Below are 15,798 nucleotides of genomic sequence, written 5' to 3'. Positions count from 1 at the left end.
TCGCTCTATAGGATGCACTTTTCCCCCCTCCCAAAATTAAGGAGAAATGTGTGTGCGTCCTATGGAGCGAATGCAGGCTCCTTGGCTTCAGCGATAGCAACGCAAAGCTTCCGAAGAGCAGAGGGAGCTCTGGAGGCTACGCGTTGCTTTCGCTGAAGCCTGGAGAGCGAGAGGCGTCGGTGCGCACCGACCCCTCTCGCTCTCCAGGCTTCAGGGATGCCGCCTGAAGCCTTCGAAGCACAGCGCGAGTTCCCACTGCGCTCCACAGGCTTCGGGTTCCTTTTGCTGAAGCCGGGAGAGCAAGACTCTCCTGGCTTCAGCCGAGAGGGAACCGCAGTGCCCCTTCAGCCAAGCGGGAGGAGAAATGGAAGGGGCTCCGTTTCTCCTGCTGCTTCGCTGAAGGGGCGCTGAGCAGAGAAGGGGCGAATGTTTTTTTCTTGTTCTCCCCCTCTAAAACAAGGTACATCCTATGGGCGGGTGCGTCCTATAGAGCGAAAAATACGGTACTTTGCAGGCAAGCCGGATAAAATATTGGTATACAGCAGAGAGAGGGAACCTCCAGATGTTGCTGGACAGCAGTTCTCGTTTCCCTGACGATTTGCCATCTTGACTGGGGCTGATGGGAGCTGGAGTCTGACCACATCTGGATGTCCACAGCTTTCTCATCCCTGGTCTATTGTGAAAGGGAGGGACAACATTTGATTACAGTCACTGCAGAATCCATCACATTGTTTATAATTCCTTTTTTGATTCATTTGCATTTGGACCATATAGATTTGCAAAAGGGGAGCTTCTTGAAAGCTTGAACCCCTTTAGTTTTGTATGTTTTTGCAACACCAGAAGCAGGCCACTTGCGTCTTCTGACCCCATCCTCTCTCTCTTTCACTTTTGCAGTTCCACAAAGAGAGGTTTAAGATTGACATGCCCCACCGATTTAAGGTCTACAATTACAAAAGCCCAACGTTCTGCGATCACTGCGGCACTCTGCTCTGGGGTCTGGCGCGGCAGGGTTTGAAATGCGATGGTAAGTCCAGGGACTCAGCTATAGATCTACAAATATAACATGAATAGAATGCCACCCACAGTGGTGCGTCTGCGCATGCGCGGGTTGCGATGCGCCACTTCTGCGCATGCGTGTGGCGTCATTTTGTGCTTCTGCGCATGCGCGAGCGGCGAAACCTGGCGGTAACCCTTTCCAGCACTTCCGGGTCACAACCTGAAAAAACCGTATCATGAAGCAAACGTAACATGAGGCACGACTGTATTCTTATTATGAGGAATGGTTGAAGGAGCTGAGTTTGTTTAGCCCGGAAAAGAGGAGACTGAGAGGAGATAGTATAGCCATCTTCAAATATCTCAAGGGCTGTCACATGGAAGAGGGAGCCAGCTTGTTTTCTCCTGCTCTGGAGGGTAAGACTCAAACCAGTGGCTTCAAGTTACAAGAAAGGAGATTCCGACTAAAGAACAGGAAGAATGTTCTGAGGGTAAGAGCTGTTTGACAGAGGAAGAGACTCCCTTGAGAGGTTGTGGGCTCTCCTCCCTTGGAGTCTTCTAAGCAGAGGTTGGACGGCGATCTGTCATGGATGCTTTAGTTGAGATTCCTGCATTGCAGGGGCGCTGGACCACATGACCCTCATGGTCCCTTAAAGGTAAAGGGACCCCTGACCATTAGGTCCAGTCGTGACCAACTCTGGGGTTGCGGCGCTCATCTCGCTTTATTGGCCGAGGGAGCCAGCGTACAGCTTCCGGGTCATGTGGCCAGCATGACTAAGCCACTTCTGGCGAACCAGAGCAGCACACGGAAACGCCGTTCACCTTCCCGCCGGAGTGGTACCTATTTATCTACTTGCACTTTGACATGCTTTCAAACTGCTAGGTTGGCAGGAACAGGGAGTGAGCAACGGGAGCTCACCCCGTCGCGGGGATTCAAACCGCCAACCTTCTGATCAGCAAGTCCTAGGCTCTGTGGTTTAACCCACAGTGCCACCCGCGTCCCTTCCAACTCTACAGTTCTAAGATTCCATGACAGATTTTCCGCCCCTGTTTGCAACAGAAGGGGAAACAGCAGAGGGAGACAGGAGGAGGTAGGAATCATTCTTCTGATGGTACAGTTCTCAGTGGGGAGGACCAGAGTTGAGCCTGCCTTCCTGGTTGCCACTTCTCAGATGAGAGACCTACAGAGAACGTTTAGGTAAAGGCTGGCAGCAGGATCAGGTCATTGATAACCATAGTTATCATAATCCATAGTTTAACTGTGTGCTGGATGAAAAAGAAAGAGCTGTTTGACAGTGGAATGGTGTGCTAGACCCAGGGGTAACCCGTGAAATGAGGTCCAGGACCAGTCCAGAATCCGAAGGTTCCACTGGAAGTCAGTCCGACAGGGCCAAGGCAGGACATGAGGCAGCAAACCAGGCAAGGACAGGTATAGGATCTCAGGCAGGATCTGACATATGGCAATGTTGCTCCCGCAACCTGGGGCAGGGTCCGACAGCCTTTTATCTTTGTCGGGGTAACAGCCGGTCCTGATCCCCCGGAGACTCACCTCCCTGTTTTGCCCGAAGGTGAGCACTCCTCCTGCGAGTACTCAGGTCTCTCCTTCTCTCAGACCTGAGTCTCTGCAGCTTGGGAGATGTTGGTGTGTTACTAGACCCAGCGGTCATCTCAGCCTCCCCTGACCCAACTGGTAGTGGAGCAGCTCTAAGTGATTGCCCAACTGAAGGCAACAAGGTAATCCCCGCATCTGAAGCCAGGGCAGGCTCAGGCCCCTGACTTGGCCCAGCTGGTTTTGTTGCAGGGGAACCTGTGCAGACTGGGACTCTTCAGGATCAGGCCCCAGACTTGGTTCAGATGATGCCTGAGGCAAAGGATCCGGTGCGGACTGAGACTCCTCTGGTTCCGAGTCCGAGCCCAAGTCCCAGGCCATCACAAATGGTCTCCCTTGGGAGGTTCTAGACTCTCCTTCCTTGCAGGTTTTTAAGCAGAGGCTTGGATGGCCATCTGTCATGGATGCTTGAGTTGAGATTGCTGCATTGCAGTGGGTTGGACTAGATGACCCTTGGGGTCCCCTCCAGCTCTACAGTTCCATGATTCTGCATTACCAGTTAGTGGAAACCGCAGGAGGGGAGGTTGCTCTTGGGTTTGGGTCCTGCTCAAAGGTTTCCCACTGGGTGGCCACTGCAAGACCAGGAGGCTGGACACATTGCACCATTGGCCCGACCCAGCGGGCTCTTATAATGTTCTTAACCTGCGGACTGGATTCTCTTAACGTTGCCAGAACCTCACCTGTTGACTCCATGCCTTCCTTGCAGCCTGTGCCATGAACGTCCACCACAAGTGCCAAGCCAAAGTGGCAAACCTCTGCGGCATTAACCAGAAGCTCATGGCGGAAGCGCTGCAACTGATCGAGAGCCGGCAGCAGGTGGGCAAGCGGCGTCGTTCTTTGGCTCCTCTGGGGCAAAAAAGCACAGAAGGCTGGGGGCTTATGTATATTTCTTTGTACTTGCCACCTCTACAAAAGAGGATGTCCCATTCTCCCTGTGAGTTTATTTTAGTTGGTTTGAAGTATCAGATGAAATGGGGGCTGGATCCCTCCCTTGTCCCTGCCGTCCAAATTTAGCAGGTGGGTGGGGCTGCCCCGCCTGTCCATCATCTGACGCCAACCTCATTATGACATCGAGTGACAACTTCAAAGCCGGCCCCTTTGCTGCCAATCAGCTCATTGGTGCCAGGAGAAACTTCAAAGGGCTTTGCTTCCGGTAACAATCAGCTGGCGGTTGGTGACAACAAGCCATTTGAAGTTGATTTGCAAGCGACCCAAAGAGATGATTTGGAGATTGCTGGCAGCACCGATCAGGGGACAAAGACGTCCGTTGACTAGGGCTTTCTCGGTGGTCCTGCATGCAGGTTTCCTCCAAGTTTCTGGTCGCCATGATGGAGACTTTGCCCTACCTTCACTGTCAGAGGCAGCAACGCTACCAGCTGCTGGAAGCCACCAGAGTGGCTGTTGTGCTCATGTTCTGCTTGTTTCCCATGGGCATCTAGTGGGCTACTGTGAGAATGCTGGACTAGATGGGCCATTGACCCAATCCTAGAGGCTCTTATTATTATTATTTTACAGCTGGCACCTTTAAAATGAAATGAAATGAAATACGTTATTGTCACTTGTACAACTTGTATACAGTGAGGTTACACAAGCACCTCCCACTCAGCTCTCTTAGTCTTAATTCCCCTCGTTTACTGACGCACACCCACCAAACCCGAAAGTCAGTTGCCCTGTTGTTATCTTTTCATTCAGCAGCCTAACAGCCCACGGATAGAAGCTGTTCTTTACCCTGTTGGTGCGACTAATCATGCTTCTATGTCTTCTGCCTGAGGGCAGGAGATCAAGAAAGTGCCAGCCAGGTCATCTTTCCCTCGTTGGGCAAAAACTCATCTTCTCCCCACGGCCAGCCCAACTCTTTGACAAGTTGCTAAGAAGTGTGTTTGTTTCTGTGTGTGACCTGCATTCTGGTTGTAGGGTGTTTTCCGTGGCTGTAGGGTGTCATCTATGGATAAACTCCATTGATTGTTATTTTTTTTAGTTTCCAATCTTGTGCCCCATACTAGATCCCACACTTGCACAGTGTCCAGCAAGCATGCTACGTAATTCATTCCTTTACTCATTTTTACCATGAGGCAGGCTAGAAGCTTGCGGGAGTCAGAGAAGATCTTGAGAGAAGGACCTGTGGAAATTGTCTTCCCTGACAAAGACCTGACGCCTGCTCCTCCTCCTGTGCCAGCACCTCCAGCAGGGAAAAAAGGTGCTGTATTTTATCGTTTGAGTAAAGGCAAAGGGACCCCTGACCATTAGGTCCAGTTGTGGCCGACTCTGGGGTTGCGGAGCTCATCTCGCTTTACTGGCCGAGGGAGCCGGCATACAGCTTCCAGGTCATGTGGTCAGCATGAGTAAGCCGCTTCTGGCGAACCAGAGCAGCGCACGGAAACGCCGTTTACCTTCCCACTTTATCTACTTGCACTGGCGTGCTTTTGAACTGCTAGATTGGCAGGAGCAGGGACCGAGCAACGGGAGCTCACCCCGCCACGGGGATTTGAACTGCTGACCTTCTGATCGGCAAGCCCTCTGCTCTGTGGTGAAACCCACAGCGCCACCCGCATCCCAGTTATCACCCTTCCAACTCTATGACTCCTGCACAGAGTTACTTGGGAATAAGCTCCGCTGAAAACAATGAATCGTCCTTAGATTAATATTGTTATTCACGTTCCACCTTTCCTCCAAGGTGTTCAAGATGGTGGACACAGTTTTCCCCCTCCCCCTTTTATCTTTACAACAATATTTGTCAAAATTACAAATACCCAAATGCAGACGGCCATTTACCCTTGCTAGATTCAACGTGCTGCCATCTGCCTTATTGCAGGGCAGATTCGAGGGTAAACCATATGTGGAACGAGTCTTCCCCTGCGGCTTGATGGAGGTAGAAACTGATTCTCATGTCTTGTTACGCTGCCGTTTCTACAGGGATATATGCTCGGTATTTATCACTCCTGTTATACAGAAATCTCCAAATGGGTCCAAACTTCAATGTCTAAAACTCCTGGTAGAGGGCAAGGATCTAGAGATTACGCTAAGGGTGGCCAAATTCTGTGCAACTGCCATAAAACTTAGGGAACAATGACTAAGGTTTTAAATGATAATTTTAGGTTATATTTTAGTGATCAAGATTTAATATATATATATATTAACTGCCGCTATATCTAAATTGTCTCTGTTATACCCAATTGCAATTCAATGTATTCCCGTTGTGTTTTATGATTTTCCTGACCTGGAACCGGTCTGTGGCCGTAAGAATAAAATTCTATTCTTCACAACAACCTTGTGAAGTGGGTTAGGCTGAGAGACAGTCACCATCCCACAGCCACCGAAGACTGCGTCCCAGAAACAGAGACGAGAGTTTCAGGCGGCTTAAGCCAGCCAGCCCAGCTGCATCTGTCCCGGGTTACACTTCGCCACAAATTACCGTATTTTTCGCCCTATAGGACGCACTTTTTCCCCTCCAAAAATGAAGGTGAAATGTGGGGGCGTCCTATGGGCCGTGCCGGGCTCCGGAAGGTCGTGCGGAGCTGCCTGCATTCCGAAGCCTCGGGCGCTCTGAAGAGCGCACCCGGGCTTCGCACAGCTGTCTGCAAGCCTGGGGAGACCGGCGTGGCTCCCTAGGCTTGCGGATAGCAGGCTGTTCTGGGGGCTGGGGTCGGAGGAAGCTTGGGCTTCCCCCACGCCAGCCCTGTGCCTGGGGGGGAAATAATTTTTTTTCTTTATTTCCCCCCCAAAAAACTAGGTGTGTCCTATAGGGCGGTGCGTCCTATGGGGCGAAAAATATGGTAGGTCGTTGGGTGGGGAGAGAGGTGCAATGGTGTGCGTTCCCACAAGCAGTTAAGATTCGTCACTGCAATGGGGAGAGCTCTTTCAGTTAACACAACTCCACTGGGATCCATTGCAGAGCCTCAAGGAGTTTCCTGGGAATCCCCTGCAGAAGATGTCACGTGTTCCGATTCCCCGGTGGAACTGGAACCAAGGAAAGACCTCCCTGCTCAGCTGCCGAAGTTTACCATAGATGATTTTGTTTTGCACAAAATGTTGGGGAAAGGAAGCTTTGGCAAGGTAAGGAGCGAAAGCGAGAGCAGGAGATACAACGTACTGTTGGTGTTGGTGTTTCTTACAAAAACAAAGCCCTACTTGAATTAAATACAAAATACCACATGCAATTTATGGATTACTGTACAGTGGATGCTCGGGTTGTGAATGTGATCCATGCAGGATGATTGTTCGCAACCCGCAGCGTCCGCAACCTGCAGCGGCATGTTTGCACAGGCGCAGGTTGTGATTCGGCACTTCTGCTCATGCGCAAGGAGCGATTTAGCACTTCTGCGCATGCACGACCGCTGAAACCCGGAAGTAACCCGTTCCGGTATTTCCGGGTTTTGGCGGTCCGTAACCCAAAAAAATGCAAACTGAAGCGTCTGTAACCCGAGGTATGACTGTACAGTAGAACAGAAAACCAGGGTTGTATTAACCATTAAACGAGAGCAGGGAACCGCGATCCACACACTTCTTGCTCTTGAGACTCTTCCTAGGTCATATTGCCTCCCCTGGCTACACCCCTTCTCCCCAGCCCTCAAGACTATAGTCTGCACTCTCCTTAAGTGATTTTACCTGTTTGGAATGTGTCCTAGAACGGGGATAATGTCTCTTGCTTGCCTGGAAGGAGGTGTGTGAGTGTACATGTGTGCATAGAAATCTCTGGCTTTTGCGTAGCTTGCATGTAACTTAAAAAGGTAAAGGGGCCCCTGAACATTAGGTCCAGTCGTGGCCGACTCTGGGATTGCAGCTCTCATCTCGCTTTATTGGCCGAGGGAGCCGGCGTACAGCTTCCGGGTCATGTGGCCATCATGACTAAGCCGCTTCTGGCAAACCAGAGCAGCACACAAAATGCTATTTACCTTCCCACCAGAGCGGTACTTATTTATCTACTTGCACTTTGACGTGCTTTTGAACTGCTAGGTTGGCAGGAGCAGGGATCGAGCAACAGGAGCTCACCTTGTTGTGGGGATTCGAACCGCCGACCTTCTGATCGGCAAGTCCTAGGCTCTGTGGTTTAACCCACAGTGCCACCCACGTCCACAATAAAACTTACACCTGTTGCTCCACCCACTTTTTCCTTCGGCCCCACCCACACGGCCTCTGAAAGCTCGCCCACGAAAGAGAGTGGCCCTTGAGTCAGGAAGTGCTCCCCATCCCTGCACGACACCTTGGCTACTCGCTTTCAAATCAGTCTTTGCAAACATAGGGACTAGAAACTTGATAAACATTCCTTCTGAGATTTTTGGTTAATTCTGCACTCAATTCTGAATTGCGTGGTTTTGCTTAACCTTGCCATGAATCGCAGCTTTTTGCAGTACCCTGGATTTATTTATTTTTGTCCAGGTCTTTCTTGTTGAGCTGAAGGACACGAACCAGTTTTTTGCCATGAAAGCTTTGAAGAAGGAGGTGGTGCTGATGGATGATGACGTTGAATGTACCATGGTGGAAAGGCGTGTCCTCTCTCTGGCTTGGGGACACCCATTCCTCACTCACGTCTTCTGTACATTCCAGACAAAGGTAACCAATTTCTTTCCTATTCACTCAGAATAGAGATTCTCAGACTGTCTGCCTTCAGGACCCACTTGAGAAGGTCCACCAGTCACAAAATGGCAGCCAGTGGGGCATGGCTTTCAGATGAGTTTTAGTAATACAGTGGTACCTCAGGTTACAGACGCTTCAGGTTACAGACTCCGCTAACCCAGAAATAGTACCTCGGGTTAAGAACTTTACCTCAGGATGAGAACAGAAATTGTGCAGTGGCAGCAGGAGGCCCCGTTAGCTAAAGTGGTACCTCAGGTTAAGAACAGTTTCAGGTTAAGAACGGACCTCCAGAACGAATTGCCGTGAGTTCTTAACCCAAGGTACCACTGTAATAATAATAATAATAATTTTTTATTTATACCCCGCCCTCCCCAGCCAAGACCGGGCTCAGGGCGGCTAACACCAGGTATAGAAACAATTGATTAAAACACAACTTAAAAACAAGATTAAAATACAACATTAAAATGCAGCCTCATTTCAGTAGCAGCTCAAATCAAAAACTTTTTGAGGATGAAATCTTCACCAAGGCCAACTATCCAGACTGGCCTTTGTGGGCCAGAAAAAAAGCCAGGGAAGTCCCCAAATAGGAGTTCCATCACAGAAGGAGAAAGGAAAAAGGAAGGGCCGTCTTATCCATAAGCGCTAGGGGTGCGGGGCACCCGGGCGCCGGGCTCCCAGAGTCTGGGACCCAAGAGTTGAGTCGGGGAAGAGCCCGCCCATCGGTCGGAGCATTGTGGCAGGTTCTTCTGCTGCGGGCAGCTCTGCGCTGCGAGTTCGGGGGTGACCGAGCCAGCGAGACGCTGAGGCGGCCAGCTGGCTCTGCCCCCCTGCGCGCCTGGGACTCAGCAACTGGAAGGGGCGCCAGGTGAATCTTTGCACCCCGGTGCCGCATATGTTTAAGCCCTGCCTCCAGGCACCCACATGTGTGGGTTGAACAGACAAGGAAATTCAGCTTAGCAGAGTTTCAAGTTCCATCTTTAGCAGAAAATACTGGAAGCATAGGAATTCAGCTGAAAAGCAAGCTGGCTCCCCCTTTTCTTAACAAAGAATCCTACAACAGACTGAGAAGTAAGTTTAAAGCACACTTTACTTACTCATAATCATTCCTTGGTTCTCAGATGCAACAGCATTAAAAACTATACAGGTAAAATGCTTATATTTACAGCAGAAGCAGCCTCAGGCATGTGCCTGAGCTGAAGCAACTGGATATCTGTCTGCTCCTGAAAGAGGGAGAGAGAAAGGAACAAGAAATGCTGGGTGCTCTTTCAGGAGAGGAGGGGAAATGATATCACACAGAGCCCTCTCTATCAATTACATGTCTATGGTTTGGGTCCGCCTATCAGCAATACAGCTCTGTGGTCTTAACCCCTTCACATGCTAACTAGCAAGAATATGCATTAGATTTGGTTGATAATTTCCCGCACTGATAGACTTTTGGAGAATGGGGTTTAAGAGCTTATCCACATTTCCCTTTGTCCCCTGATTTATTCCATTTGACCTGTGATTTCTAGGCACAGGCGTTTCTTTTGTTTCCCCACTTTCTCCGGGAAAACCACCTGTAAAATGGGTATCATAAATCCTTTGGTTTCTCTTCAGATTGTATAAATCTTTCACCTTTTATCATGAATCCATCCATTTGAGTTTCCCGAAGAAAAAGCTGTCACTGAGGCAATGTTCCATTTCTTTTCTTGTGTCATCTGTTGCCCCAAGACCATTTCATGATTATGATTATGATTTTAAGCGTTTTTTGGTCATTTACTAGGAAAACCTCTTTTTTGTAATGGAATATCTCAACGGGGGTGACTTGATGTTTCACATCCAGATCTGCCACAAGTTTGACATTGGCCGAGCGAGGTAAGTTGGGGTGTGTTTTTGCTGCACATTCCTGGAGAGACAGAGAAATTGCTCGAACGTACCATCAGTGATGTGGTACGGTCCTTGCAAGAGTAGATTGTCTTGAAATGCATGATGTGTACAGTTGGGATCATTGCAGTTTACTTTCTCCTTAGGGCCACATTCATGCCAAACATATAAAGCAGTGGTTCTCAACCTGTGCATCCCCAGATGTTGTTGGACTACAACTCCCATCATCCCTGAGCTCTGGCCATACTAGCTAGGGATGATGGGAGTTGTATTCCAATAACATCTGGGGACCCACAGGTTGAGAAAGGCTGGTTTAAAGCATCATGACCGCACTTTAAAGAGGCATGGCATTCCCCCAGCAAAGAATTCTGGGAGCTGTAGTTTCTTAAGGGTGCTGAAAGTTGTGAGGAGACCCCCAATCCCCTCACAGAACTACTATTCCCAGAGTTCCCTGTGAAGACGGATTGAGCTGAGGCCAGAGAGGGCTGAAGACTGGAGTTGCCCATTGGCAGCTCTTTACAGGAATGTTCTCCATTTGCAGGCTATTTTTTAAAAAAATCTGGGGGTGTTTTCAAGCACACACACACACAAACACACCCAATGCCTGCTGAGGTGGTACATTCCCACCAAAGGGTTATCCCATGTTGGAGCCTCTTTCTGTTTCTCTCCTTATGTAAAGGATGCTTTTTATTTATTTTTTAGTTCGTAAAACACACATCAAGGACAGGGGGAACTATCTGGGCAGCATACAAAATAAACATCCCAATTTCAAACAGAAAGTAGCAGGCAGGGACGCCAACCTGTGCTCCAGGTTATGGGTCCCCAATGGCACCCTTGAGGTAATGTGACGTCATGACATCACGTTACATCAACGTGCCGCAGAGGCGCTTCTGAGGCCTGGTAGGACCTCAAATGTGATCGCCGAGGCCTCACGGGGCTTTGGAGATCACACCGGAGGCCTGGGAAACCTCCGACACAACTATTGGTAGAAACTAGAAGCCGCGTTGGAGCCCGCGCTGTGGGTGCCAAGCACCCACACAAAAAATGTATGTGGGTGCCCGGGCCCCATGGCCCCCTATAGTTGGCACCTATGGCAGCACCCATTGAATAATAATAATAATAATAATAATAATAATAATAATAATAATAATAATAATTTATTTATACCCCGCCCATCTGGCAGGTTCTGGGCAGGTTCCAACAGAACCTGGGCAGGTTCCAACAGAACACTAAAATACAATAACCTATTAAACATTAAAAGCTTCCCTAAAGAGGGCTGCCTTCAGATGTCTTCTAAAAGTCTGGTAGTTGTTTTTCTCTTTGACATCTCATCGAACAGTTTTGTTTTAGAAAGCTGTGGTAAAAAGCTGTTTCTGTGGAACCTCTCTTTTGTTCGGCTGCTCCAGAGCACCGAGTCCCCAAAATAAAATAAAATACTAACCTGAATCACATGAAAGTAAAAAAAAAAAAAAAACCTAGATGGTAAACACCAACTGAAGATTTAAAAATGGATTGAGGCATGATTAAAACAAATAGAACAAAGCAAATAAAATAAGCCCCGGTACCCCTGGGGATAATTTTTTTAAAAATCAATATTGAAACCGCTTTAGGGCTTTGTTTGGATTGAAGAGCGACTTGAAGTAAATTATTCATTAGAGCCGGGTGAGCGAAGGTGACTTTGGGCGTAGAAATCCGCCTGGCCTTCCTCTGCAATTCCAGAGTTGGATTTCTAAAAAACATGGCCTGGCAAGAATTCCACCACTCTGCTTTTCCCTGTCGCGAGGCAGGGTGGCAAAGGGAAGCCCTGGCTGAGTTTGCCCTCCTTGTGTGCAAGCCCCCAATGGCGAGGCTCTGCAAGAACATCTGACAAGAGAGAAGTACTGTTTTGGGGGGACAGGAGGCAGGCAGGTGTGGAGGACTCCCTGGTCCTGAATAGGGTAACTGTGCCCCTGAAGGACCAGGTGCGCAGCCTGTGAGTCATTTTGGACTCACAGCTGTCCATGGAGGCGCAGGTCAAATCCGTGTCCAGGGCAGCTGTTTACCAGCTCCATCTGGTACGCAGGTGAGACCCTACCTGCCCACAGACTGTCTTGCCAGAGTGGTGCATGCTCTGGTTATCTCCCGCTTGGACTACTGCAATGCGCTCTACGTGGGGCTACCTTTGAAGGTGACCCGGAAACTACAACTAATCCAGAATGCGGCAGCTAGACTAGTGACTGGGGGCGGCCGCCGAGACCACATAACACCTGTCTTGAAAGACCTACATTGGCTCCCAGTACGTTTCCGAGCACAATTCAAAGTGTTGGTGCTGACCTTTAAAGCCCTAAACGGCCTTGGTCCAATATATCTGAAGGAGCGTCTCCACCCCCATTGTTCTGCCCGGACACTGAGGTCCAGCACCGAGGGCCTTCTGGCAGTTCCCTCACTGCGAGAAGCCAAGTTACAGGGAACCAGGCAGAGGGCCTTCTCAGTAGTGGCGCCCGCCCTGTGGAACGCCCTCCCACCAGATGTCAAAGAGAACAACAACTGCCAGACTTTTAGAAGACATCTGAAGGCAGCCCTGTTTAGGGAAGCTTTTAATATTTGATGTATTACAGTATTTTAATATTTTTTGGGAAGCCAACCAGAGTGGCTCGGGAAGCCCAGCCAGATGGGCGGGGTATAAATAAATAATAATAATAATAATAATAATAATAATTATTATTATTATTATTATTATTATTATTATTATTATTATTATTATTTCCTTGAGGCGAAGCCCTTGCACGGCCTCACGGCTACCCGGCTCCATTACCGGGGCACCAGCGGGTATTTCTCCTCAGGCACCAAAATGCCTTGGGCCGCTCTTGGAACGGGGCCTTTCTGGAGCGGTGCGCTTCTGAACTGAAGAAGAGAACTCTTAATCCCGGGTGTAGGGAGCGGAGAAAGTTCTTGCCCCCTGGTGAAGGAACTCTGCACGCTCTCAGGAGCATTCTCCCTTTGCATCCCAACTGTTATCTGGCTCAGCTCTTGCTGTTGCCAACAGTAAGGAGGGACGTCGCTAAGAAGGAAGATGGCTGGCGGTGCCACTATTTCTGCCATTGTCACTCCTGGACTGGTGGCAAGGCTGTATTCCGATGGCAGTTTAATTCCATTTCCCCCAAATACCTCTCCCCGCCACCCCTGGTCATAGCACATTAATGTAGGTGTTTGCAGAAAAGTTATTTGTCCTTTCCATCTGACAAAAGCGGTGGGCTGTAGATTCATTCAGGACAGGCAAAAGAAAGTGTCACGTAACACAGTACCTAATTTAAGCAGTGGAACTCACTGCAACATGATTTGAAGATGGCCAGTGGCTTAGGGTGGAGGATAGGTCTGTCAGTGGCTGTTATGAAATGAGGCCTATTAGTAGTAGTAGTAGTAGTAGTAGTAGTAGTAGTAGTAGTAGTATTGCCATGCCTTTTTCCTTGATGGGACTCAAGGTGGCTTAAAGATAAAAACAATAACCACTGGACCAGTACCCTGTGGGGGGGAAGATATTGGATATTGGGTTAAATATGAACCAATAAAATTAAGCCCAACCTGTCTCTGATTTTCTCAGGTTTTATGCTGCTGAAATCATTTGCGGCTTGCAGTTCCTTCATTCTCAAGGAATCATATACAGGTAGGAATTTTATCCTTGGCGGAGAGAGAAAGAATAATACAATCGTAGGATTGCAGAGCTCGAAGGGACCCTGAGGGGCATCTAGTTCAATCCCAGAAATGCAGGAATTTCAATGCGGTTGTTGACATCCGTCTGTCTCAGGAGATAACGGCGGAGTGCACTTTTAGGAGAGAAGTCAAACAGCTGAAGAGTTAACAGCGCCTGCTGTGGCTGTAGAGACAGAGACAGGAGAGACATGTTCTGTTGCAGCTGGGGCAGACGAAGGCGTCGTGTTGTGCTGCAGATTCACCAGGGCATTTCTTCTCTGTGTGCTCCTCCTAGCTGTCATTCCTCCTCAGCTCCTCCCCACAATACAACCCCACAATACCGGGACTTGTACCCGATACGACTTAACAATTGTTCTGTGTACAGTGGTACCTCGGGTTACATACGCTTCAGGTTACAGACTCCGCTAACCCAGAAATATTACCTCGGGTTAAGAACTTTGCTTCAGGATGAGAACAGAAATCGTGCGGCAGCAGCGGGAGGCCCCATTAGCTAAAGTGGTACCTCAGGTTAAGAACAGTTTCAGGTTAAGAACGGACCCCCGGAACGAATTAAGTACCGTATTTTTTGCTCTATAAGCCTCACTTTTTCCCTCCTAAAAAGTAAGGGGAAATGTGTGTGCGTCTTATGGAGCGAATGCAGGCTGCGCAGCTATCCCAGAAGCCAGAACAGCAAGAGGGATTGCTGCTTTTACTGCACAGAGATCCCTCTTGCTGTTCTGGCTTCTGAGATTCAGAATATTTTTTTTCTTGTTTTCCTCCTCCAAAAACTAGGTGCGTCTTGTGGTCTGGTGCGTCTTATAGGGCGAAAAATACAGTACTTAACCCGAGGTACCACTGTATATATAGCACATATTGATTTGATAACACATCTAGTCTTTCAAGAAAAGAGCCTTTTCAGAGATGTCGCCTGATCTTGCCTTGCAGAGACCTGAAGCTTGACAACGTTCTCCTAGACAAGGAAGGGCACATCAAGATTGCTGATTTTGGGATGTGCAAAGAGCACATGGGAGGGGACGCCAAGACAAGTACATTCTGTGGAACCCCCGATTATATTGCACCGGAGGTAAGTGGGGCTATTAGCCCTGGCAACCAATGGAACTTCCCAGACCAGAGGCAGAATATCTCTGAATAACAGCGGTTGGGTGCAAATGGAAGAGAAGGGTTGAGCCTTTTCTGCCCACCAATAAGCTCCCTGGAGGTATCTGGGTGCTTGGTGTAGGGAATGCAGTTGTGATGGCCTGGGACTCGGGCTCGGACTCGGAACCAGAGGAGTCTCAGTCCGCACTGGATCCTTTGCCTCAGGCGGCATCTGAACCAAGTCTGGGGCCTAATCCTGAAGAGTCCCAGTCTGCACAGGTTCCCCTGCAACAAAGACCAGCTGGGCCGAGTCAGGGGCCTGAGCCTGCCCTGGCTCCAGATGCAGGAATTACCTCGTTGCCTTTAGCTGGGCCATCACTTACAGCTGCTCCACTACCAGTTGGGTCAGGAGGCGGCCCCTGGGTCTAGTAACCCACAGACGGCTCCCGAGCTGCAGAGACTAAGGTCTGAGAGAAGGAGAGACCTGAGTACTTGTAGGAGGAGTGCTCACCTTCGGGTAAAACAGGGAGGTGAGTCGCTGGGGATCAGGACCGGCCATTACCCTGACAAAGATAAAAGGCTGTCAGACCCTGCCCCAGGTTGTGGGAGCAACATTGCTGTTTGCTAGAACATGCTTGAGATCCTGTGCCTGACCTTGCCTGGTTTCCTGCCTCATGTCTTGCCTTGGCCCTGTTGGACTGACTCCCCATGGAACCCTTGGATTCGGGACCAGACCTGGAGCACGTTGCCCGGGTTGCTCCTGGGGCCAGCACAACAATGCCCAAGGTCATGGGGTATCTTGTGGGCCTTCAGGTTGGACTTCAACCTTCATCACCCCGGCCAGCATAGTCAACAGGCAAGGGCACAGCAGGGCTGAAGCTCAGTGGTAGAATCACAGAATTGTAGGGTTGGATGGGACCCCATGAGTCATCTAGTCCAACCCCCTCAAGTGCAGGAATCTCAACTAAAGTATCCATGGCAGATGGCCATCC

At 49.4% G+C, this 15,798-nt stretch overlaps 1 protein-coding gene and 1 long non-coding RNA gene across 2 annotated transcripts in view; both read left to right on the top strand.

Annotated features, from left to right (window-relative positions):
- The window catches only part of LOC308595853, a 222,866-nt gene that overhangs the window by 33,105 nt on the left and 173,963 nt on the right, over positions 1-15,798 (top strand). The window lies entirely within an intron of this gene.
- The window catches only part of PRKCQ (protein kinase C theta), a 53,363-nt gene that overhangs the window by 30,575 nt on the left and 6,990 nt on the right, over positions 1-15,798 (top strand). Inside the window, exons 8-15 of the mRNA XM_081210021.1 lie at positions 895-1,024; positions 3,309-3,418; positions 4,679-4,799; positions 6,495-6,655; positions 7,979-8,152; positions 9,939-10,030; positions 13,620-13,682; positions 14,654-14,792. Of these exons, the coding sequence (XP_081066147.1) occupies positions 895-1,024; positions 3,309-3,418; positions 4,679-4,799; positions 6,495-6,655; positions 7,979-8,152; positions 9,939-10,030; positions 13,620-13,682; positions 14,654-14,792 (990 nt within the window). The remainder of the gene's footprint in view (positions 1-894; positions 1,025-3,308; positions 3,419-4,678; positions 4,800-6,494; positions 6,656-7,978; positions 8,153-9,938; positions 10,031-13,619; positions 13,683-14,653; positions 14,793-15,798) is intronic.

This window comes from Podarcis bocagei (assembly GCF_964188305.1).
Source record: "Podarcis bocagei genome assembly, chromosome: 10".
Lineage (NCBI taxonomy): Eukaryota > Metazoa > Chordata > Lepidosauria > Squamata > Lacertidae > Podarcis > Podarcis bocagei.
Note: the sequence above shows the minus strand (reverse complement) of the source record. Positions and strands in the feature narration are given on the sequence as shown.